The 25,450-nt window shown below is 32.3% G+C and overlaps 2 protein-coding genes across 2 annotated transcripts; one reads left to right on the forward strand and one right to left on the reverse strand.

Moving 5' to 3' along the window:
• The first annotated feature begins 3,262 nt into the window (after window positions 1-3,262).
• Window positions 3,263-9,598, forward strand: LOC123293117. Its single transcript, XM_044873832.1, has 3 exons — window positions 3,263-4,399; window positions 4,471-8,337; window positions 9,575-9,598. The coding sequence occupies exons 1-3, from the start codon at window positions 3,263-3,265 to the stop codon at window positions 9,596-9,598; spliced, it is 5,028 nt and encodes a 1,675-aa protein (XP_044729767.1).
• A 1,956-nt stretch (window positions 9,599-11,554) lies between these two features.
• Window positions 11,555-25,042, reverse strand: LOC123293118 (cytochrome P450 9e2-like). Its single transcript, XM_044873833.1, has 8 exons — window positions 24,898-25,042; window positions 23,411-23,648; window positions 22,076-22,365; window positions 17,882-18,021; window positions 17,393-17,611; window positions 13,976-14,248; window positions 11,929-12,093; window positions 11,555-11,559 (listed from the first exon to the last, which is right to left on the reverse strand). The coding sequence occupies exons 1-8, from the start codon at window positions 24,936-24,938 to the stop codon at window positions 11,555-11,557; spliced, it is 1,371 nt and encodes a 456-aa protein (XP_044729768.1). The 5' UTR covers window positions 24,939-25,042.
• Between the last annotated feature and the right edge of the window lie 408 nt (window positions 25,043-25,450).

Below are 25,450 nucleotides of genomic sequence, written 5' to 3' on the forward strand. Positions count from 1 at the left end.
GCTGTATTTTATTTTCAAAAAAATTTGACATATACGAAAATTTCAATAATGGTCTAAGGTATCTAAAATTAAAAAACTCTAAAACAACTGCACCGATTTAAAAAATTCACCTACAAAAATGATTGAAACATGACTCAAAAATTGCAATAGATTAAGGCAATTGCAATTTTTGGGTCATGTGATAAGACAGCAGTCGATAGAACAATTAGTACTTATCGGAAAAATTATCGGCAAAAATCTAGAGGACGCAAAAGAAAAATGTTTATTGATCAGAACTTATCGACTTCCAAACAAATTTACATGACCTATAATCCTCATTCATAGAATGCCATGTCAGCCAACGTCCAACAAGACACGGTAATTTGGTAGTAGTATAAAGCGGTAGCCTCTATTTTTAAAATTGAAATAATCCAGCCAAACGAGCAGTCATGCAATATATCGCATGTCATATGTCATGCTAATCATGCGTTACACATTTTACGGAGTACATATTTTTTTTCTTCCATTCATAAATCATGTATGTAATGATGAGTAATAACACAATATATTATCAGTGATAATGATAATGACATTTAAACGTATCAATCGATTAGTGATGATTGTAAACAGATATACAGAGTAGACGTATAGACTCATTAAGTGCTTCAAGTATTTGTACCATTTACAAGAGAATTAGAAATATGTTGTTAAGGAGTAAGAAGTGCTTACATGTGAGCTTTAATACATAAACATTATTACATTACTGTTTGATGATATAATACGCATCATACAGGTTGGAGCTACGCTACAAAACCCATCGTTTTTTAAAAGCATCGTCCAAAACTTAAATCTTTTAGTAATTTTACATCTTTTTTGATGGGGATACGTTTGTAGTAGGTCTCATTTAGTTGGTGCATAAGTGAACGATGTCGGTAAATATGATATCTACTATATTGACAAAAAACTGTATTACCTCTGTTGGCACCATGATGGTTATAAAGAAGGAGAACGATCGCTATGTGCTAAAGCATTAGAGCACCTGTCCCTGAAAATTTGTAGAATTTATAGTTCATTTTTAGCCACCAGCCGCGCTGTCGTAGGTAAGTAGTATATTATCGCACAACAGCCCGCATTTAATGAGACAACTTAGCGATCCCAGCGCCTCACTTATTTTGTCCATATTTTGGGGACAATATTTTCTATTGCGATCGTTCTCCTTTTTTATAACCTCCATGGTTGGCACATTTTAACGAAGTTGGAAAGTATGAGATCTACTATATTTACACTTACCGATAGGAAATAGACTTATCCACGTAAAATTTCTATCAAGGACACAGCCCCCAGGAATGTTTTACACGATATATATGATGGGCCATTTTAATTTTATACACTTAAAAAAAACGCAACACTATTTGTTTCATTAACAATACATAAAATTTGCAGGTACTTTGTTATCCTTGATCGTTTTCATTTTAAGAAATCAGTTTAAAGATGCTTAACTCCAATATACTCTAAAACTGGACTGTTATCATGGCATTTGGAAATTCAAAACTACAGTGCAACCTTAATATAACGAACCTCAATATAACGAATTCCTCGATTTAACAATTATTTCGCAATCCCCTTGAATTGTCCATAAGAGTCAATATAAAATATACCTCTACATTTCGAATATTTTTTGCGAACAGTCTCTTTATAACGAATTTTCAACTATAATAAAAAATTTAAATACCTCTAAATAACGAAATTCGTCAATTCAAAACCTTTATATAACGTATAAAGTCCCACCAATATATGACAGTTAGTATGCTCCATAGTATGTAATTCATGTCGCGAGAGGTTCCGACACTTTTTTCCTCTTTATAACGAATTTTAGACCAACTTAACCTCAATATTACAAACCTCAGTTTAATGAATTACTTGATATAACGAATATTTACTGGTTCCCTTCAGATTTGTTATATCGAGGTTGCACTGTATTTAGAAAAGGAAAAAAGTTCAATATTTGTCCTTGTTTACGCCGGAATTCGGACTTTGAACTTATCTTCAAATCCGACTCTGGTTTTTGGTGTTTACACAGATTTTGTTTAAAGAGAATTAAATCTATTTTTTTTGTTTTGAACGGAGATATTCTGTCTCCTTTTAATTTGAGTAATTGCCCTTTGCGCAATTCTACACTTATCGAGAGTCAGTCAACGTGAACAGTTCGTTCTCATTGTGAATTTAAAGCGGACAGTGTGTCCCTCATTTTTGTGCTGTACAACAGTAGTGTAATCAGATAGTGCGTCTGTATACCAAGGACAGTGCGTCCTCATCTTCTATATGTGTTATTAGTTCGTACGTATAATTAACGTTCGGTAAACGGTTTACTTATCAAGTTACTACTTCAAACTAGTTCACTATAATATCCTATAATTATCCATCCTTTTATCCAAATTACGTGGGTGAAACCAGAAGAAGTTTGAAGATTATTACCGGAGTAGGCGTTCAAAAGGTTAGTGCAACCATTTCATTTCATTCACATTTTTCCGCATAAATTTATTCAAGAAGTATTCCGACTTTGGATATTACGTCCATTAGCCAGAGCCACTACATTTTTTGGTCCTTCGAGCCGGATTGTGAGCCTGGGGAATACGTTTTTGCATGATTTATGAGGAGAATTGTCGAATTTTTGAGAAAAAAATTGGAGTAAAAAACGTGTAAAAAACGCGCGAAAAGATATTTTTAATGATATAACTTGTTTTCGCCAGCAAACAAGCTTGCTAGATAGTTTTATCGTGTGCGCATGTCTACAACGTGAGAGTGAGACAACATTACATACCAATGATATGCGCAGTAGTTACTTAAAACACTGTTTTATTGAGTGAATAAACAGATATTTTTGTTTCACTATTTCAAAATTTTCGACGGATTCAAGTCGGTGTTTATTGTTTATATTTTTTGAGTATTATTATCATTATCATTTTTCTGTAGATTTGGGCATTATTGAGTTTTTGATGGAATAAATACTTTTTACAATATTTATTTCGAAGTAAAGTAAATGGTTATTTAAAATTGGTTACTTGTATTTAAGTTAACACACACTTTATTGAGTACGTATTGGTTGTTTACATGATAATCAAAGTGTTGATCTTTGTGTACGAAATATTTATTTCAAATCTTTATTTATTCTTATAATATTTATTTCAAATCAACCATTTAATCGTTTGTTTACAAAATACTATTTAGTCTATTTGTGTATTACTTGTTTACGTACACCTGCTGTCACTGATTATTGACAATAATGGCTGAAGCTAAATTAAAATCAAAATTGAAGGTTTTAACTTCGAAAAAGCAAACCCTTTTCAAACGAGTACAGCTATTATTTGATAAAAGTCAAAACATTGCGGATGAGACAATTGTGAATGATTTTCTTATCAGATATTCGACTTTGAACGAGACCTGTAATGAGTTTAAGCTCCTAGTTGATGATATAAATTTAATAAATTTAGAGCTAGATCCTGAATTTGAGCCAAATTGTCAAGAATTAAATGTTATTGATGAATTGTTTTGTCACATTAAATCCGTGGCTGATTCTCTTAAGTTGAAAAAATCCGAGCAAGTAAATGAATCGGTGAAATCGATTGGGGATACAGTTTCTCCTAGGCTACCTAAAATTACGATTCCACCGTTTGATGGCAACCCGTTAAGATGGCCTATATTTTATGCTACTTTCAAATCATTGGTGCATGAAAACATAAAATTGGATAGTATTTCCAAATTACATTATTTATTAGGAAGTTTAACTCACAATGCACTCGCTTTATGTAGTGGGGTACCTCCTACACCTGAAAATTATTCAATTATGTGGGATTCATTAATTGATAAATATCAAGATGCACGGCAGATAGCCTTTATGTATTTGGATCAAATTTTGAAATTCAAACCTTTTTTAGTGGAAAGTGGTCAAAATTTAAACTTATTTGTTGAAAAATTTGATAGTGCCGTTAACGCTTTAAAGGAAGTAAAGGTGGGAGAATTATCCGATTTTATTTTAATGACAATTGCCTTACAAAAATTGGATGTGCATACACAGAAGTTATTTGAACAGTCATTGGCTAAAGGGGTCATTCCCACTTACAATGAACTTTCCGTTTTTATCAAAACCCAAGCGAAAATACTGAGTCGAACTAGTGGTTCAGCTAATTCCAGTAAGCAAGCAAATTCTAAGGCGGTGATGCATTCATTTGCTATTAGTGCCGATTCAAATTCATCCGATGTTATGAGTAATAATACGTATGAGAAATTAATTTGTCCAAAATGTAAGGGAAATCATAAACTATTCAAGTGTCATAAATTTATGTCTTTAACGCCTACGGAACGAGTCCATGTGGTTAAAGCGCATAATTTATGTTTCAACTGTTTGCATTCCAATCACGGGGTAAAGAATTGTAGTCGAGCTGTCGTAAATGTTCAAAACGCCATCATACGCTTTTACATTTTCCTCATAAGTCAGATGCCAATGGTAAAGATAATTCAGAAGTTTTAAAGGGTAATCCCTCCACATCGAGTGTGTCAGTTGAATCCAAGCCATCTCCTCCGGTGAGTTTGTGTTCGACATCAGAATTAGTGCAATCGAAATATACTGTATTATTGGCTACAGCTCAAGTACATGTTGTATCTCATTTTGGAGAAAATTTTTTATTTAGATTTTTGATTGACAGTGCAAGTCAATGCAATTTCATAACTCAGAGGTGTTGTCAAAGACTCAAGTTACCAGTGAATCGAGCGTGTCTGACCGTGTCAGGAATTGGTGTTTCCGAAAAACACGTCAACGGACAAGCTCAATTAAAATTTTATAGTAAATATGATATTCACAATAAATACACGATGGATGTTTTAATAGTTGATAAAATTACGGATCAGTTGCCAACCTGTGTGATTGATAGTGAAGTGTGTGATACATTTAAAAATTTGCGTTTGGCAGATGATGAATTTTATCGACCGAGTGAGATTGATGGAATGATAGGCGCCGAGTTAGTGCCCTACATTCTGAAAGGACTTCGAATCACAGGTCCGGACTCGCCAGTCGCCCTTGATTCGACGTTAGGTTTTATTATTATGGGTAAAGCGAAAGCTGAAGTCACTAATAACATTATTCAATCTTATTGTTGTGTTAACTCTCCCCTTAATATGGATCAACTCATCCAACAATTTTGGGATATAGAGGAAGTGCCAAACGGTACCGTGTTAAACGCAGACGATTTAGAGTGCGAAAAATTATTTGCGGCGTCTGTTAAGCGAGACGTAAGTGGTCGATATGAGGTAGCTTTACCATTTAAAAAGATTTTTTCTGATTTAGGAGACTCTTATACTTCTGCTTTAAGACGATTCCAAAACTTAGAAAAACGATTCGCCTCTATGCCTTTGTTTAAAAAACAATATATGGAAGTTATACGTGACTATTTCGACCAAGGTCATCTGAAGACCATAAGTGGTCTACATCCTAAATCATGTGGCTACTTTATTCCTCATCACGGGGTTTTTAAGGCTAGCTCCAGTTCTACACCATTACGAGTGGTTTTCGATGCGTCTGCGAAAACCGATAATGGAATATCTTTAAACGATACTTTATATACCGGTCCGAAATTACAAACTGATATTTTTGACATTCTACTTAATTTTCGTTTATTTCAATTTGCTATGACATCAGATGTGAAACAGATGTATAGACAAATTAAATTGTGTCCTCCTCATCAAAAATATCAATGTATTTTGTGGAGGTTTTCTGCTGAAGAACCTATTCAAATTTGCCAATTAACCACGGTTGTCTTTGGGGTTAAGAGTTCTCCCTACTTAGCTTTACGCACTTTACGCCAATTAGCTGACGATGAAGCGAAAAAATTTCCTTTAGCGTCCGAGATAATATTACGTGATATCTATATCGATGACATAATTTGTTCTGTGGCCGAAAAGTCGATCGCGCATAACATTCATCGTGAATTAGTCGGTTTATTCCGAGCAGGAGGCATGGAACTAGTAAAATGGGCGACTAATTTACGTGAGTTATCTGATGAAATTCCTGATCATGCTCGTTCAAATCAAATTCTGGAATTCCCTACGGAGTTTTTGAGGGTGCTTGGCTTGCAGTGGCAAGCAAATAGCGACGTTCTAAGCTTTTCTATTAGTGTTGAAAATTTAGAATGTACAAAAAGACATATTTTGAAAACTGTAATGCGTATCTGGGACCCTTTAGGTTTGCTTGTTCCGGTATCTTTACATATGAAATTACTAATTCAAGAATTGTGGCTACTCAAACTTGAGTGGGATGAACCTATTCCAAATTATTTACAAAATATTTGGAAAGTCTTTCAAAATGAGTTAAACGACTTAAGTCAAATAAAAATTCCACGTCATATTGGATTTAAAACGGGTTCTTCGCTAGAATTGTTGGCATTTTGCGATGCATCGTCCAAAGCATATGCCGCAGTTATATATTCCAGGATTATAGATCCGGACCGTCACATACAACTTCATATATTATGTGCTAAATCCAAAGTGGCTCCAGTTAAAACAATTTTAACTATCCCTCGTTTAGAGTTATGTGCGACATTATTATTAGCAAAACTTTTGAAGTGTGTTATTGCCCAATATTCGAATCGAGTGAATATTACTAATGTGTTTGCGTTTTCCGATTCAATGGTAGTGCTTAATTGGATCAATGGTTCCCCCCATAAGTGGAAGACTTTTGTAGCTAACCGTGTATCAAAAATTCAATCTTTAATTGATGTGTCGTCGTGGTATCATATTTCTAGTAGCGATAATCCAGCGGATTGTGCGTCTCGAGGATTATCACCGAAAGAATTTCTTGAACATCCGTTGTGGTTGAGTGGACCATCATGGTGTTCACGTGATAGGTCAGAGTGGCCTCTAAAACCCTTTACAAAAAATATTGAGCAAGAAGTTGTCTGTGAGGCTAAGACAATTTCGTTACCCGTTTTCGAAGAGGAAGAGCATCCTCTTTATTCATTAATTAATCGTTGCGGTTCTTGGTTAAAATTAATACGATCAACCGTATTTGTGTTGCGATTCGCTAGAATATTGCCAAAACGACAAAATATTATAGCTACAGATTTAACCAAAGCCGAGAATTACTTAATTTCTAGTGTTCAACGTGTTCATTTTCGAGAAGAGTTTCGTTTATTGAAGAATGACAAACTGTGTTCTCCGAAAATACGCTTTCTGAATCCTTTCATACAGGATAACATTATTCGGGTAGGAGGTCGTTTAGTCAATGCGGTGATTGCTTACGACCAACAACAATCCATGCTACTCCCCAAAAGAGATCATTTTGTTGATTTATTAATCGATTATAATCATCGATTCAATTTACATGCCGGACCTCATTTATTATTGTCCATATTGCGTCAAAAATATTGGATTTTAGCCGCGAGAGGAACGGTCCGTTTTCGTGTACAAAAGTGTAATACTTGTTTTAAAACTAAACCGCGTTCACACGCACCAATTATGGCTGATTTACCCAGTGTCAGAGTATCTCAAGCTAAGGCATTTACTTATACCGGTGTCGATTATGGTGGTCCATTTTATATAACGTTAAGTAGGCATCGTGGAGTACGATCCCAAAAGGCTTACATCTGTCTTTTTACATGTTTGACAACCCGAGCGGTTCATTTAGAATTGGCATCAGATTTAAGTACGGATGTTTTTTTAGCTGCGTTCAAGCGTTTTCTATCTAGACGTGGGCCGTGTTCTACAATTTATTCTGATTCAGGTACAAATTTTATTGGTGCTAAACGATATTTAAATGAGTTGTATGAATTTGTTCAATCTAATCTCTACCAATCAGCTATAAATTCAGAGTTGTCTTGTCGACGTATCATTTGGCGATTGAATCCACCCACTGGGAGCCATTTCGGAGGAGCTTGGGAGAGTATGATAAAATCAGTTAAGACTCACTTAACTAGAGTTATTGGGGAGCAAATTTTATCATATGAGGAATTTTCAACCGTGCTTATACAAATTGAAGCCTTGTTAAATTCACGCCCATTAGTCTGGCAATCTTCAGATGCGGCCGAGGGTTTGCCGTTAACCCCGGCTCATTTTTTAACGTTAACCCCTTTACAAAGTTTACCCGCATATAATGTACTTGATAAGCCACTAAATAAGTTACAAAGAAAGGAATTGCTTGATAGTTTGGTCCAATCGTATTGGAAACGATGGCACCAAGAATATTTAGGCGAGTTACAAACGCGACAAAAATGGAATACTCCAACCTGTCCTGTCACTCCGGGTACTTTAGTTTTAATTAAAAACGATAATTTACCGCCACTTCAATGGCTTACCGGTGTAATAGAAGAGGTATTTCCGGGAAATGATAACATTATTCGCGTCGCCACGGTCAAAACCAAAAATGGAGTATATAAAAGACCAGTGGTGAAGCTGTGCCCCCTACCATCCCAATAATTCTTTAAAGATGTCACAAACGGAATCATACGACTCAATAAGTGTTAAGGACGTATGATCCTAAATTTGAATCTACCAGTTTATTTATTTATTGGTTTTATTTTTTTTATTATTAAGTTACAGAGTTCTTTTTTTTTACTTAATTTTAAAACAGTGTTTTAAGGTGGGGGGAATGTTTACGCCGGAATTCGGACTTTGAACTTATCTTCAAATCCGACTCTGGTTTTTGGTGTTTACACAGATTTTGTTTAAAGAGAATTAAATCTATTTTTTTTGTTTTGAACGGAGATATTCTGTCTCCTTTTAATTTGAGTAATTGCCCTTTGCGCAATTCTACACTTATCGAGAGTCAGTCAACGTGAACAGTTCGTTCTCATTGTGAATTTAAAGCGGACAGTGTGTCCCTCATTTTTGTGCTGTACAACAGTAGTGTAATCAGATAGTGCGTCTGTATACCAAGGACAGTGCGTCCTCATCTTCTATATGTGTTATTAGTTCGTACGTATAATTAACGTTCGGTAAACGGTTTACTTATCAAGTTACTACTTCAAACTAGTTCACTATAATATCCTATAATTATCCATCCTTTTATCCAAATTACGTGGGTGAAACCAGAAGAAGTTTGAAGATTATTACCGGAGTAGGCGTTCAAAAGGTTAGTGCAACCATTTCATTTCATTCACATTTTTCCGCATAAATTTATTCAAGAAGTATTCCGACTTTGGATATTACGTCCATTAGCCAGAGCCACTACAGTCCTGGTGCACCACATTTACTCAGTCCCTGCTATACTCCTTAAAAAATTCAATTATTTCCCTCCAATTTGATGGACGTTTTACTGGCGTATGATTTTCTGTTATCGTGTTGTCGAATTTTGTAAGTAGGGATAAATTTAAATATCCCAAATCTCCAAAAAAAGTGAACCTTAAAAAATATGTCGTTATATTTTTGACAGGAATGAAGTAAAATAGAATTGAAGAGATGTATATGTTTTAGAAAGTATGCGTTTACTATTTACGATTTAACAAAAAATTTATGAATCCTGATTTTAATCTAAATTTATCTCCAAAAATATACCTCGTGCATTGAGGATTTCTTTACATTCAATATTCGGATTAAATCCCAATTCCAGTTGAACCGTTTAGAATTAAGTTAAATGATGCGAAAATACCAACGGGGTGCATTATACCTACGCTTTATGTATTACATTATATTAAACAAAAATTTCAGAATTTTTTTTTTTTTAATTAAATATTTCTAATGGATTGGTTCTTTTGTCCCAGCCTGTATGTAAAATATTAAGGCTTATACATTACACACACTCACATAGATACGTTATTACATTAGGCCTGATTAAAAGCACTTTGTAAATACAGATTTGTTTCTTAAAGTGGAAGGTTAGGTTAGGTTAGGTTAGGTTAGAGTGGCTGTACTGGGTTGGAACACACTTAGAGCATGAACCATTTGGAGCTGTTTAAGAACAGCAGGAGTGCTTTGACGTCGACGAACTTTATGTCGGAGAGGTCGTCAAAGAGAGGCTGGCTCAAGTAAGTCCATTTCTTCATGACAAGAACTGGACAGTAACAGAGAAGATGAGACATTGTCTCCTCCTCCTCACCACTGTTACAGCTCCTGCAGTAGTCGTGATACACTGTCATTCCCAGGCGTTCAGCATACCCGTCTTATAGTACCACAAGTACGTTCCTCCCTCCATCTTAAATTGACATTTTTAAAGATATCCTCATTGAGGAGCAACTTGTAATTCGCAAATGGAACTCCCGGATATTTAATGATGCTTGTGTCCGGAAGCATTGGGCTATTTCTAGCAAGCTCGTGGGCTTCACAATTTAATGGAATATCTGTGTGTCCCGGTACCCATACCAGGTTTACATTCATTTGTACCGCCAGCTCATTTAAAGACGTACGGCAGTCCTGTGCTACCTTTGAGGTTAGATCGACTGAGGTGAAGGATTTAGGGCTGCTTGGCTGTCGGTGAAGATTGTAATGTCCCTGTACCTAAGGGTGTTCAGTCTTATATATTCACATACCTCATGAATAGCCATCAATTCCGCTTGATACACGCTACAGTGATCCGGTAGTCGAAATGATTGACGCAGATCGAGATTTTCTGAGAAGATCCCACAACCCACCCTACTTTTTAACATAGATCCGTCGCTATAAAATACGACGCCCTTTGAATCTTTACTAAGAACTTGGTCCCAAAGTTAGGAGTGGGTAAAACGTAGTCAACGGATCTTGGAAGTGAGTACCTTCTTAATATCCGTAAGGTGGAAACTAAAATTCAGAAAATTATTCTGTCACTAATATTGTCAGTCGCCCTATTAGCTCAGTTGGTTAAGGCGTAATCAATTCCGTCTGCGGTATGCTTAGGGTAGCGGGTTTGATTCCCGCCGTCGCATCAAAATTAATTAAATTAATAGTTGTGATGGGCTGGTGTAGTGTATGGTATATGCATGAAGGAAGTGCACTCAGCCTCTGAAATTGAAGAGCTGATAAATGAAATTATCAGCGGAAAGGTGGTAAAACACATATATGGTATCACAATGGGCTCTATAGCCTAAGTGTGTCCTTCGTGGACAGTCAATATAACAAGGGCGTATTTACGGGGGGGGGGGGTAATAGGGGCAACTACCCCCCCCAGAAATCAGGAAACAAAAACGAAAATCGGGTCTCAAATAAAATTTGAAGTTTGACAAAAACAATGGAATAGATGGATCCTAAAGAGAAAACAAAATCAAATCTTCGGTAGTAGTTAGTTCCCAGAGTCATAATTCAATTATTGTATCGAAAATCAGATTTAAATATCCTTCCAAGTCTGTTACGAGAATTCCGACTTTCCCATTCCGCGCATTTAATTTTCCAAAATTCAGAGAACTTGGTATACCGGAAGCAAGTTTTTTTGACTCAAAAACGTTTTCTCACAAAATTCTTTAGTCATAAAATTTGTCTTAGTTCTCGTTATGAAATATCTGTTTTGGTGCAGGAAATCAAATAAAACAGGTTTATTCTGGACCATTCTAGAGAAAATGGAAGTTATTACCCCCCCCCCCTAAGAAAATGTCGTAAAGACGCCACTGCAATATAACCTAACCTAACCTAATATTGCCAACAATTTATTTTAGTCACTTTGTGCCGAATAGTAAAATTTTCAGTTGCAGTTGTTATGCAATAATCTCCAGAAAAATATCGGTGTCGCATATTTTTATATATTTTTCAAATTTATTGCACATATTATACACTTTGCTTAGTTAATTTTGATATCAATTTTCATTCAAATCGGATGAGTTAATGACATAACGCATTTTCAATAGCTAAATTTTCTAAAAGCATTGCAATGCAGCTATCAAGAATGTACGTATAGGTATACCTTACCAATGATGGAATTTCGGAAAAATGTGAAGTCAAATTAAATAAAAGCATATTAAAAAAAAATAAAATTTATTTATTCAACATAAAATTCACCACGTTTTGCAAAATTTATCATAAATTTTTGTTTAAAAAGTACAACATTTAACATTATACCAACATTTGGTGTTAATGTATAATTTGAATTTGGTTTGAATTTAATATCATAGTTTTGAACCAACGCAATAATAAAATGTTTTATTGCAGCAATTGCAAAATTTTTACCTAAAAATAAATTTTTTTTATAATTTTAAACACTCAAAACAATTAATATATTCGCTACGTTTAGCTGAGAAAAAAAAAGCGCTTGTGAGCAGTAAAGAACGCTCATAGTAATCGGTCACATAGTTCTTAGTAACTCTATAAGTGGGTAGTATTCTTTGCTTCACGAAGTCTCTTCCACACAACGCAGCTATTATAAGAAAATATTAAGTGATTCGTGATCAATGATTGAATGCGATTTACTTTAGCAATTTTGCAAACGGGAAAGCATTTAACAACTTTGGGTAAAAGCTAACAGAAAAGGAGTAAGGATCCATGCATTAATAAAGCCCAGATACTCTTCAACGCAAAATATGCTCTGAGTGTTAATTAACAAAGTTAATAAAATTGTGCAAAATATGTAAAAAAAAAGTCGTTTTTGACTTAATATTATTGTTCTCTTAGAAAAACACTCAAGTTTGCGAATCCAGCATTTCATCTACAAACCTCAATCCAGACAAATCTGAGTTGATCACACATAAGGGAAGGTGTTCCAAAATGATCTCCCTAAATGATAAGAAAAAATGTAATTTATAGCCAAACTATTCGAGATATGTACAAAGTATAAATATTTTTACCCCGACTATACTATGGCGAGGGCTATGTGTTTGACCGGTATGCATGATGTTCATCTGTTCTCTCATATCTTCTACTTATCATATGAGGTATCGTCAAAGGCATCTTGATCGTCCGCTGGTTATAGACTAGACGTCACATTAAATTGAAAATAGCGCCCTCTAAAGTAATTAGCAATTTTCAAAAATATATTTTATATTGTTATACTTTATGACGAAATTATAACCGCAAAATATATTAAAATTGTATGTATTTTCGTCTATTCACACCAAACTTTTAAACTGCTTATCATAATTTGACAAATGAGGTAGACACAGGTTTTTTCGTCCTGCGGAAAACTTTTTAATGTTAGAGGTCGCTCGACTTTAATGCTGATTTTACTTATCATAACGATTTCAGATGAAAATGTTTTCTAATTTTCATGCTTTTAAGAGCGCGATTTTGTAAGAGTGCCGTTGGTTTGAATTTTATTTTATTTGTTTCTTTATTAAAGTGTTGCAAAATTTGCATGCCAATTTCTTATGATTTGTTCAAATTTTTGGAACTATTCAATTATATTTAACTGACCTTATAAGAATAGGTGCTTAAAATGATCCCATTGCATTTTTTACCAACAGTTGACACCAAAATTAATTTTTTTACCTAACATGAACGATTGGTCCAAACACAAAAATCACTGTTAAAATAATCTAAAACAACGCATTTAAGACCCGCCACATGATGGGGGATCATTTTACCTATTACAATTTTACACGTAAAATAGTGATCATTTTAAGCAATATAAAGAGAATCTTTTATCCCGTAACGACATAACATAACGTTTAAATTCGTCATAAAAACTGATCTTAAAATTCATTATACGCCTATCAAAACGTGTTATAATATTATTAAGAGTCAAAAGCCAAGAGAAAAACAACCAGTAGACGAAAACTAACACACGAAAAAGAAACTTTACGTTGAAATTACCGTAGATCAAAAGCAGTAAAATTAATATTTTTGCTACGAAACACCAAATAGCTTATATATAGCCATAAGTGTTTGTTTAACAATTAATTTGATCTACCGATAATAATCTATTATGTAAATGATTTTAATGGTTCATTTAAAACAACGAGAGATTAGCTAATCTTGAGGGATCTTTTTGTAACACTTTCCCCTACTGTAATTTATTGATAGTTTTGTCTAGCGATCCAAAGAACATTCATTTCAACTTCGACTAATTTACATAAAAATCACACTGTATGTGGTTTTACCATTTGGATTTACTCACCTAAACACATTCGTGGTCCATCACCAAACGGAAAATATGTACCCTTTTGAATGGTACTTTTACGTTCATCAGAAAACCTTTCAGGATCATACACATCAGGATCGTTGAAATATTTCAAATCACGATGTATTTCATGCATTGGTACAATTATTGTAGTACCTGGTTCTACAAGTAAGCTACCATCACTTTGTGCTTCTTTGGGCATTGGAAATTCAGTTGGAACTGTACAATCTCGTAACGAAAAGTATAATGGAACATTTAAACGAAACGCCTCTGAAACGTTAAAAAAAATAATTTAAATAAAATTTTGGAATATCTTTAGACCTATACGGGTGTCTAATTTTCTACCTTGGCGGGCATTTGAGGGTTTACTAAAATGAAGACAAAACAAGTAAACTGCAAGAATGATTTACCGAAACTGCTAGAATTTTTCAATTATGGCATGGTCGTTTAATGATCTGTAGAAGCCTAGATGATGAACATAACCTTGATACCGTAAGTAGCTTTGAAGGTCGTTTTTAGTAGAATGCGAATAAGTCTAACACAAATAGTACATGGTTTCGGCTTATGGAAACAGTTAAATGTAAAAGTGCAGTAGTTACGGGTACTGTAAAATTACAAATCAGTCCTCAGAGGACAGTCGTTGTGAACGGACGCCATTACAATGTTGTGTTAGAAGCAAAGAGTTTAAATACATATAAAACGCCAGGGTTCAAAACTTGCGATATGCGAAGCAAGAGAGGAGACTGCCAATGAGTTTTCCTGTGCCCTTGTCCATTACATACAAAAAATAATACAAATCATCATATGATTATAACATATGACTATGACAAGAGGGCACAGGGGAACTCACTGGTAGTCTCCTCTCTCGTTCATATCGCATCCATTACAGGCTAACAGACCCCTTGCGTTCTTATGTATATAAACTCTTTGGTTAGAAGCAGATGTTGAATTATTATGAAATATATTGGCTGTGAATATATTTAGAAATCAAGATTGTTTTATTTTTTGTAACAATTAATGTACCTTTGTGTTAAACAATAAAATATAGCAAAGTTTTCGAAGAATTCATCAAACGAACCTACGTATGGTAGAACGTTCCAATTATTTCTACAAATACGTATTTCCTTGAATTTCCTCAAACGGGCTGTAATAACTAGATGATTTTCTAAAAAAAGCTTGATCATTTTCTGCGTTTTAGATGTTTATGACAATCGAAATTATGAAAGGAGATACTATTATCATGAGGTTTAAAAAAATATAGGCATAATATGAGCAAAAAGCCTAGTAAGATATATAATAAGCGAAGTTCCTCTCATTGCAGTAAAACACTAAAATAGGCAGTATGCGTAGTATTTGACAGTTAGAATGATTTAAACACCGAACTAAAACAACGGATGTTATAAGTTTGACCGCTATGTGCATGTGTCTGTCTGTCTGTCTGTCTGTGGCATCGTAGCGCCTAAACGGATAAACCGATTTTGATTTTTGTTATTTCGTTTGAAATATAATTTAAGGAAGAGTGTTTCAAGAACGAGTTTGGGGTTCCATACCTGAAAAAAACTAAAAAATTGGCGATGATCTTCAAAATCGGTTCAGTTTGAAAACGACTTTAACGAAAAAGGTAATTTCAAGGAGAGTATTCTGAGATATGTATCAAATGAGAGTTTTCGGTTCCGTACTCGAAACATTTTTCGCGGATTTTTTAAATTATGTAAATTTCACTTTTCATGGTTGCGACTAATAGGGAATAATCATGTATTTTTTTATATGTTTAATTCATTGCTTACACTGTTATAACAAAGTAAAAAATATAAATAATCCTTAAAAATGATGTATTTAAGTGTAAAAAATATTTAAAATACAGAATAATTTTGAGATATTTAAACGCAGTTTTTTGGCGCTCTCTGTTGATGACGTATAAGTACGTGACCTGTCAATTGGTGACAGTGAAATGTATAATTTACACTTTAAAAACATGGATTTACAACACAGAATTTACATTTGTTATTATTAAGTTTTCTAATAAAAAGCCGTAGAATAGTATAATTTAAAGAAATACCATATAAAATGTAAGTAATTAATATCATACAGTATGTCAACAAATTTGACAAGCGCGTACTATGATGTCACGCCGGAATAACAATTTGAATTTCCGTTTTAGAAATTTTTAAATGTCCTCACTGAATTTGTAGTTTTATTAATTCATTTTATGTAATTAAAAAGATATTAATTACTAAAATAATGGTTTAGTTCAAATGTCCAGTCATAAAAGTTACGGAAGAAAAATATTTGAACCAAATTTAAATTTCATGAATATTCCCCATTGTGGTAAGATTAAGGGGTTTCAATACCACAACGATAGTGTTACCAAAAATCTGAAATTTGAGAAATAAACTGTCGCAACCAGTGAGTTTACCAAAAAAAAGGAGCACATTTCTCAGAAAGCGTACAAACAATTGATCTGAATTTTTTATTTTGAAGACGAATAAAAGAGTGATTAATAGATAAATAAAATTTTATATTGTTTGTATCATTTTCATTTTTACGGTATCGAAATATCTTAACTTTGTTGATTAGCGTAAAAATTGCAATTTTCCATATATTCCGATATAAGGACTCTTTTCTTTTCATGAAAATGGTACAAAATGATTTTTTACATTTTCTATTATCTTCTTATTTGAAAATAACGCTAGTACCTACACGAAAGTAATATTTCAAGAATTTCTCAAAACTCAGAATATAAAATATTTAATTCATAATACACATGCTGTTAAAATTAAAAGATGATTTACCATGTCATATATGAGATATTAGCAATTAAAAGTGACGCAATTTGTACGTGTACATGGGAGAAGCGTATAAAAATACACAAATTTACAAATATTATATTTATTTATCAATGAATGACGTTCACCATCTCTATGAAAAACTAATATAATGTAGAATACTATATTTAGAAAATATATTTAAAAAAACAAAAATTATTTACCATATAGCTTCGATAAAAAACTTAAATAAATAACTCGTTTTAGCGATGTTTTTTTGTGGAGAGGATATAAAAACTAATGGTAAAGGTATATATCATAGTGTGTGTGTGTATACGTATAGGAGATATAATGGTGAGTAACTACAGTCTTGTGAAAATAATTTATGGTATATGTATAATAGTCACAGCACAGTTAATGCACTGAATGATAGTATTAGTCCAAAACTTTTTGACTGGACTGTCGCGGAGGAACTACCTTAATAAATATTCATGTATTTTAAACCTGCCACGCAATTTTAAATTTTGCAGGCCGTCTGAGTAATAAAATTTTTTTGGAATAAAAAATTGTTAGGCAAATATTGTGCCTAACACAATCTTTTGGTACAAATCTTTCTAATTTCTGGCCGTTACCACGATAATAATATTACCTGATATACACATATCTAAATAATTCATATCTTGTATCGCTTCCACTGTCAGCTGCCCATTATATTTTAATAAAATTGTATCAATTTCATTTCGTAATTTCTTATAGACTTCTGGATGTCTTATAATTTCGAACATTGCAATTGTAATACCACTCGCTGTAGTATCGGCACTATCGAAAAATACGGTAATTAATTGCCGGGCAATATTATTCACATCCTCTAAAAAGCATAAATTTCTGTAGAGGAAATTTTGAAAAAACAATTTAGAAATTCTAAATATAAAATAAACCTTTAAAAATCGTTAAAAAGAAAATATTAATTGAAGAAAATTTTTTTATTTTCTAAAGAGGGCAAATGTAGTTTCCATTAGTATTTTTTGTACACTTTTTGGAATTTTGGGAAGATGCAAATTAACAACTTTGGAAAGGTAAATTCGTAGATGGCAGGTTTATTTTATTTAGAATTTGTTTTAAAAAAATTTATAAATACCATATTCCTTGTAGGTTTCTCGTAAACCTAATAAATGCTCAAAATAATCATTGTATTGGCAGTTATTATTCGTTTTACGATATTCCATTATTTCCACTGCCAATTTTTTGAAAAAATCGAATGCTTTTTCATTTACTATTCTATATTAGAAAAAAAGAAATTTATAAGTCAAATGAGACAAGAAGATATTAGCGTAATTCAAAAGTAAAGGTTCGATGAACAACTTCAAATAATCAATTTCATTACGGTTTGCCAAAATGCAAACATAATACCGTTTGTCTTTTAGACTACAATCTCCCTTTTCACTACTATTTCCAGTGCCCGATTCAGGAAGGGGGGAGGCAGCAAACAGCCCCGAACCGCAAAAATTTGGGACGGCAAATCCGTAAAATATTATATACAGTAATTTCGATAATCGGGACTCAATAAGACCAGGGCTATTCCGAAAACTGGGATTGTATGGAAAATTTCATTATAATTTATAAATTAAATAAATCACTGAAAAAACACCATTGGCCTAGGTTTCTAAACTCACTCTACTCAAAAACTGTTAATTGATAGATGAACACTTTAAATTTGAAAGGTATTATTGATTAAAAAAGTAACTTTTTTTTAAACATTTTTCCGAAACAGTCTGAAAACTTAGATCGAATTCCATGTCGGTATAAGATGCGTCCCTTTGAAACTAATATTTTTCGTTCCAAGCATTTTCCTCGATTAAATTTATTTATCGAATTTCAACAAGGTAACTAGTACAAGATCCGAATTAGGGTCGACCTTCACCCATCTGTTTACCGAATGAAAGTTATTTTTTATGAAATGTAAAATATTAACAAATATTCCTGTAACGGGTTGCCTAAAAAAATATGGTCAAGACTATTTTTAATATAAATATCAAAACTTGGAAAGCTTGTAAACATTATTTTTGACCAATATTTTGTGCCCAATCATATGCGACCGTATTTGTAACAAAATTATCTTTATTTAGATATGCGAGTCAATGAATTAATAGATGCACGTAATTACTATTTTCAACTTGTATATATGGGATAATAGAGAATGAAAAGATCGACAATTCAGTCGCTGCATATTTCTTAAGGCTTTTACTATTGTTTTATGACCAAAATTCGTTAGATATGCAAGTAAGAGAAAAATTTCAAAAAATTTTACGCTTGATATTTTCACTAAAAGTAGTCTTGACCGCATTTCTTTAGGCAACCCATTACAGGGATATTTGTTAACATTTTATACTTCATAAAAAATAACATTCATTCGGTAAGCAGATGGGTGAAGGTCGACCCTAATTCGGATCTTAGACTAAACCTTGTTATTGTAGGTATGAGTATAAAGAGCGGCAAATATTATATTTTGCCTGGAGCGATTAAATAGCTAAATCGGGCCCTGACTATTGCTTAGAATTTAAGGCATAATTACACTTTTTGCTTCATAGAGATAGATAATGACTGGTGAGTATATTCCGAATTTCCTACACTGTATCACTACATTGCGACCACTGTAAAGTATGACATCAATCCAGTATATTGCGAAATCGTTCCTTTATGCGCTATGTGCAAGGGGGAGGGTCTTAGGTTTGGCAGTACACGTGGCGCGCCGACATTGAAAATACATTGACAATTACTTTTAATATAGAGTACAAAATGTAGTATATATTGTATAATGTATTTATATTATACTAGTATTATACTTTGGTAAATATTTCGAATTCTACCTATTTAATCTCAGTTTAGATATTAAAATTATTAATGTTATTTTCTCAATAAATTTTTATAATCAAAATAAGGACACAAAATATAACGATGTTAATATATGTGTCTTTGTTTAATAATTAACGTTATACTTTATAATATTCAATCGACTTCAATCTTCAAGTATAAAATAAAGATTTTTAGTGCATTTTGTGTATAATGTTATCTTTATTTAGTTGTTATCTCTCTTTAATATATAGTGTTTAATATTTGTGTATTTGGTATCCTTGTTACACTTCTGTTAAAACATGATACCAATTCCACATGGTGGTTGTAAAATATTGTGTACTCTTTTTAACACACATCTAAATACTATAATGCTATTTCATTTTTCTACATTTAATACACATTTTTATTGAGAACGAGTTGAAATAGCTAACGAATGTTTATTTAATAATTACAATACCTTTTTTACTACATTTAATACACATTTTTATTGAGAATGAGTTGAAATAGCTAACGAATGTTTATTTAATAATTACAATACCTTTTTTGGCGTTAGTATATAATAATTATAACAAGTATTGCAAAAAACTTTCTGCTCTTTTTACATGCAGTTCAATGTATACAAAGAAAAACAATGGCCGCATGACGGGTGAATAGTTCTACACTTTCCACTAGTTGGCACCACTTGGCTTCATGCACATAGCGCATAGTCAGCTATACTGGTAACTGCTTAAAACGGAACGAGGCACAGTATACTGTATCTTATCCATAATGCACTAAATTTGATAAGGTGTTTTTGTTATTTAAATGGTTTCAGTTTCACGTACTGAATGTAAATACCCAAATCCTTACAAATTTGAACAGTGGAAGTGTCGCCATTTTGAGAAAAAACGTTTTGGCTTATTAACTGCAATCGTGTACTTGATGATATTCTTTATTGAAGATATTTATATATTTTTCTCTTTTGTTAAATAATGTTTTTGTAGAGAAAGGAAAAAAACCGCATAATAGACTGGAATTCACGATTGACCCTGTCTATTATTTTTTCACTTCGATTTCAATTATCGATTAAATACTACTTAAATATTCATTTAATACATTATATTTATAAATATTGACCCTGCACTGGAACGCATAGCTACGATACTGTTTGTCTGAAAGGTTTTTTTATACGTTAATCCGTTTTTGAAATAGAGGCCGCAGAAAATAAACCGCTCCGCTTAACGTACATCGATGCTAGGAAATATTTATTAAAACAAGATATTAAATAATTATTTAAGTAGTATTTAATGAATAATTAAGGGAAAAACCGTATAATCGACGGGGTCAATCGTGAATCCCAGTCTCTTATGCGGTTTTTTCCTTAATTATTCAGTAAATGCTACTTAAATAATTATTTATTACCTTATATTTATAAATATTGACCCAGCACTGAAGTACGTTAAGTTCAGCGCTTCATTTTCTGCGCCCATTATTTCAAAAACGGTTCAACGTACAAAGAAAAATTTCAGACAAAATTTGTAGAAAATTTAATCTTCTACAACTTTTATAATAAATGGTAGTGCGATTGAAGGCAAAAGAAACGAGATATTCACAAAAAACTACTTTTCACTATCTTTGACCTGGAATGTCTAAGGACTCGTACCCGGGACTGTATGTGAGACAACATTTCTACTATCAAAATAAAGATTGTGCAAACATTCAGCTTATTCCGTTAGATTCCAAGGTGAAACTCTAAGATGATTGGAGTATAAGAAATTTAATTATCTACAATAAAGACTTTTACCGCATGTTTGACCGCAAGTGCTCGGTTACTGACATAGCGGTACTCAAAAAGGCGGCATGTCCACCCTCCAAATTTGTAAAAATTTGGTACATTTATATTCAGTACGTGATACTGAACATTTTGTTTTTTTAATTACCTACTCCTGTAATTTAGTGCAAGAAAAAATTCTCTGTTATCTGTATTAATTGTTGTAATTAAATATTAATAATTAATTTTTTTACTTATAATAAGAATATATAAATTTGTATTTAGTTAAAATGTTATATTTTTATGTAAAATGAATTTAATACATAAAATTCTTATTAATAAAAAAATTTTACTCAAGACTTTTCAATGGTTATATGAATAATTAATTTATATTTATAATTAGATAAAACTGATTTGTCGATTTGATCACGTGATCAAAACACTGAGATAAGAAAATTATTTATGACGGCATAACCTGACCTAGCCTAAAAGTATTGAACAGTGCTTGCAGTACATACCAGAACCTATTAATTAACTGATCATTCATCTCAGCTAAATTCTGTCAATGAGGATTATCCTGCCTTGGTATAGGCAATATATATATATATATATATATATATATAGTCTATGTCACTACTTTGGCCTAAACATTAGGCTATATTAACAAGTTTAAAACATTATACGTCGTATTTTAAAACAGTGTTCGAAAGCGTAGAAGCGTGTACTTACTTAACTCGAAAATAATGCGCAAATAATTTATCACACATCATGCATATAGATTCTAAAGATGAACGAACAGAATTACGAAATATTAATTTGCCAACATTCAAAAAATCAGAATTTTCATTATCAAATGCATGAGCTTTTACACCAAAAAAAGCTTGCGTGGAAACTTCTGTAGTATATTTACTACATAAATCTCTTAAATCAATTTCATTTTTATCATTAATAGCATTTTTTTTAATAAAGTTATGTAATTCATCGATTCCTTGGAGAAAAACAGGAAACAATGACTTAATCTAGAAAGAAATAAATAGTTTTACATGTAAATGAAAGTTAAGCAGACGGCATAAGGTCGACCTACACCCATCTAATAATAACCATAGGAGACATATTTTTATCTTATATATTTAAACGAGCAATTCTTGTATATATATATATATATATCAACGATCTTGGAAATGGCTCCAACGATTTTCATGAAAATGAGTATGTAGGGGTTTTTTGGGGCGATAAGTCGATCTAACAAGGTTTCATTTTAAAAAAAACGTCGTTTTATTCGTTTTTTCATGAAAAACTGAAACATACATCGCAAAATATGACTCTTCCTGACATCTATTGGTGTATATCGTAGTTAATGAAATACAATGCAAATTATAACTCTTCCTGACATCTATTAGTGTATATCGTAGTTAATGATTTAAATTGGTATTTGTGTGGAGACATTTAAAACGGTCTTCTATTAGTGATAAAATTTGTGTCTTTTTAAGATTACCGAGCAAAGCTCGGTCATCCAGATATTGAAATTTTATTGATTGATAAACACGCCTATGATAGCTTGTCTACCAAAAAGTGTTCATGGCTATTTTTAATTATATAGTTCTATTACTAGTTCTACACCATTATTTTCGTAATCTGATACCAATTTCGAATGGATAACAGATCAGTGTAGATCTGTTCATACCATATGAACAGGTAAGTCAATTATAGGTAACAAACCGATCTGTTAACCAATCAAAATTGGTACCAGGAGAAAGATAATTTAATAACGAAAATAATGAGATAGACTTGCCTTCAAAAAACCATTATGAAAAAAAGAATTGATTAAAATCATTTAATTAAAAATAGCCATGAACAATTTTTGGAAGACAAGCTATCATAGACGTATTTATTAATCAATAAAATTTCGATCTTATACCATCTCTTTCTTAGACGATATTTTATTTTTTTGCATGAGTCAACACATAAAAAACAAAATAATAAAAATTCCTTTTCGAAGTTTAAACTAACAGTAAAAAATGTACCACTACAGTAAACAAAGAAAATTATTTGTAGCTTACTTACCCTTCCAGGACTTAATGTTGGAGTTAATTGATGACGTAATTCTTTCCACTTTTGATCATTTTCAAAAAATGGTGATTTTGAGAAATATGGATCAACTTTTTCACTTAAGTACCATGCATTATTATAAAAATTTGAGAATTGTTTTGACCAAACCATTTTGATTAATTCTGGATCACGAATCACAAGTGCTGGCTTTCGCCATAAATAAAATCCAACATATTTGCAATCATTAAAATTTCTATAAATTATTTTTTTTTTTTCTTAATGAATTTTTTTAAAACGATAATTTGGATTGAATTTTGCATTTAACGAACATTAAACATAAATATCTTAATAAATAGAATAAACGGCCAGAAACATCAGACAAGACTTTATTATATTATAAAATTGATATATTATTCTTGTAATATTTTTATTGAAAGCAGCCAATTGTAAGAATTATTTAAAAACAAATAATGAGGAACAGGCTTAGGTATTTATTGGATTTAATATAATATTTAGAAGAATGTAGTTTGGTAAAGGTGAGGTTAAGCAAAGATTACCAAGTTACAAAAGCTACTTAAAAAGGCATTTTAAATTATATTTAATTAATTTTGGGTAGGGTTGATTTGACCACTTTTGACGATTTCATCCCCTCGAGTTTCACGGCTCCAGGGGGAGGGCTCCCAGAGGGGAGTTATATCAAACCTAGGACCTTGTTGATATAAGCCCTGATACGAAGTTTCACTGCTGTGTCCTCAGCCTCTCCCTAGAAAATTCCATTTTCCTGTATTTGGAAAGGTTTTCCCTAGGTTGTGTGTCTTCTCGAATTTTCCCGGATATATGACTTATACCAATCCTTTGCTGCCTAGGTCTAGCCTTGTGCCAAGTTTAATCAATAATTGTTAGAGCCGTTTTTGAGAAAACTCCGAAAATCCTGTTTTGGCCTAGAGGGAAGTACCCTTGATAAAAGGCCTAGTGAAAAAATGAAAAAATCGTCTGGAATTATGACCAAACAGACCCTACATACCGAGTTTGAGAAAAATCGGTTGAAAATTGAAGGGTGTCCAGTTTGATTACAGACATATCGACATACGGACGCAACATTTTTTAAAAACCACTTTTTTGGAATCAGGGACCCTCAAAACGTGTATTTCCGTTGAAACCCCGATATCGATTTTTTTTTCGATCGCAATACTTTATTATATTTATAATATAATAAAGTAAAAAATTGGAATGATGATAAATTATAGTAAAATTTATTTTTAACAACTTTGGTTATTATAAAAATTTTACTTTGATGCATTTATTTGATTAAAGGTATTCCAAAAAGTCTCAAAATAAAGTATTACATTTAACATTGAAGCGTTCAAGGTTGATTTTTTCTACTTAGAATTGTATTCTCTATAGTGATAACTTACTATTTTAGGTATATCCAAACGCGGCCCTTATGGGAGACCCCTACATAGTTTAAATTACACCCCACATAGTAATGAAAATCAACTTACGTGTAAATTTCATGAAATACATCACTAAATGATTTTCGCATCAATATTTGATCTTTAATATTACCAAAAATCAATGATGGCTTTACAAATGGAATATTACGTTCCTTCCAATAATTATAATTCCATGTTAAATATAAATATATTATAAATGTTAAAATTGTTAATAAAAATAACAATGTGTTAAAAATTATGAAATACGGCATTTTGATTTTGATTAAAAATTGGATATTACATTTCTTAATTCTAAGAATGAATTATCATTTTTAACATAATAATTTATAATTAAATTTATTTTTCAATTATCAACAAAAATATAGGGGAGATTTGAGTTCTATGGTATAATATAGGTACTGTCTTCAAAGTAGTATCACCCATAAATGATTTCCTACACCTTAAAATGAGAGATAGTAAAAAAAAAGCTTAAATATTTTTGCCAAATCTTTAACTCCTCATACACGAAAAAAAAATTTCCGCATCAATCTTGTGTTTTTGATGATGCCTAAATTTGTTTTTATCGCTTTAGAGGAAGGATTCTGATTGTCACTGCGTTACT

The sequence above is a fragment of the Chrysoperla carnea genome, chromosome 2, assembly GCF_905475395.1.
Source record: "Chrysoperla carnea chromosome 2, inChrCarn1.1, whole genome shotgun sequence".
Taxonomy (NCBI): domain Eukaryota; kingdom Metazoa; phylum Arthropoda; class Insecta; order Neuroptera; family Chrysopidae; genus Chrysoperla; species Chrysoperla carnea.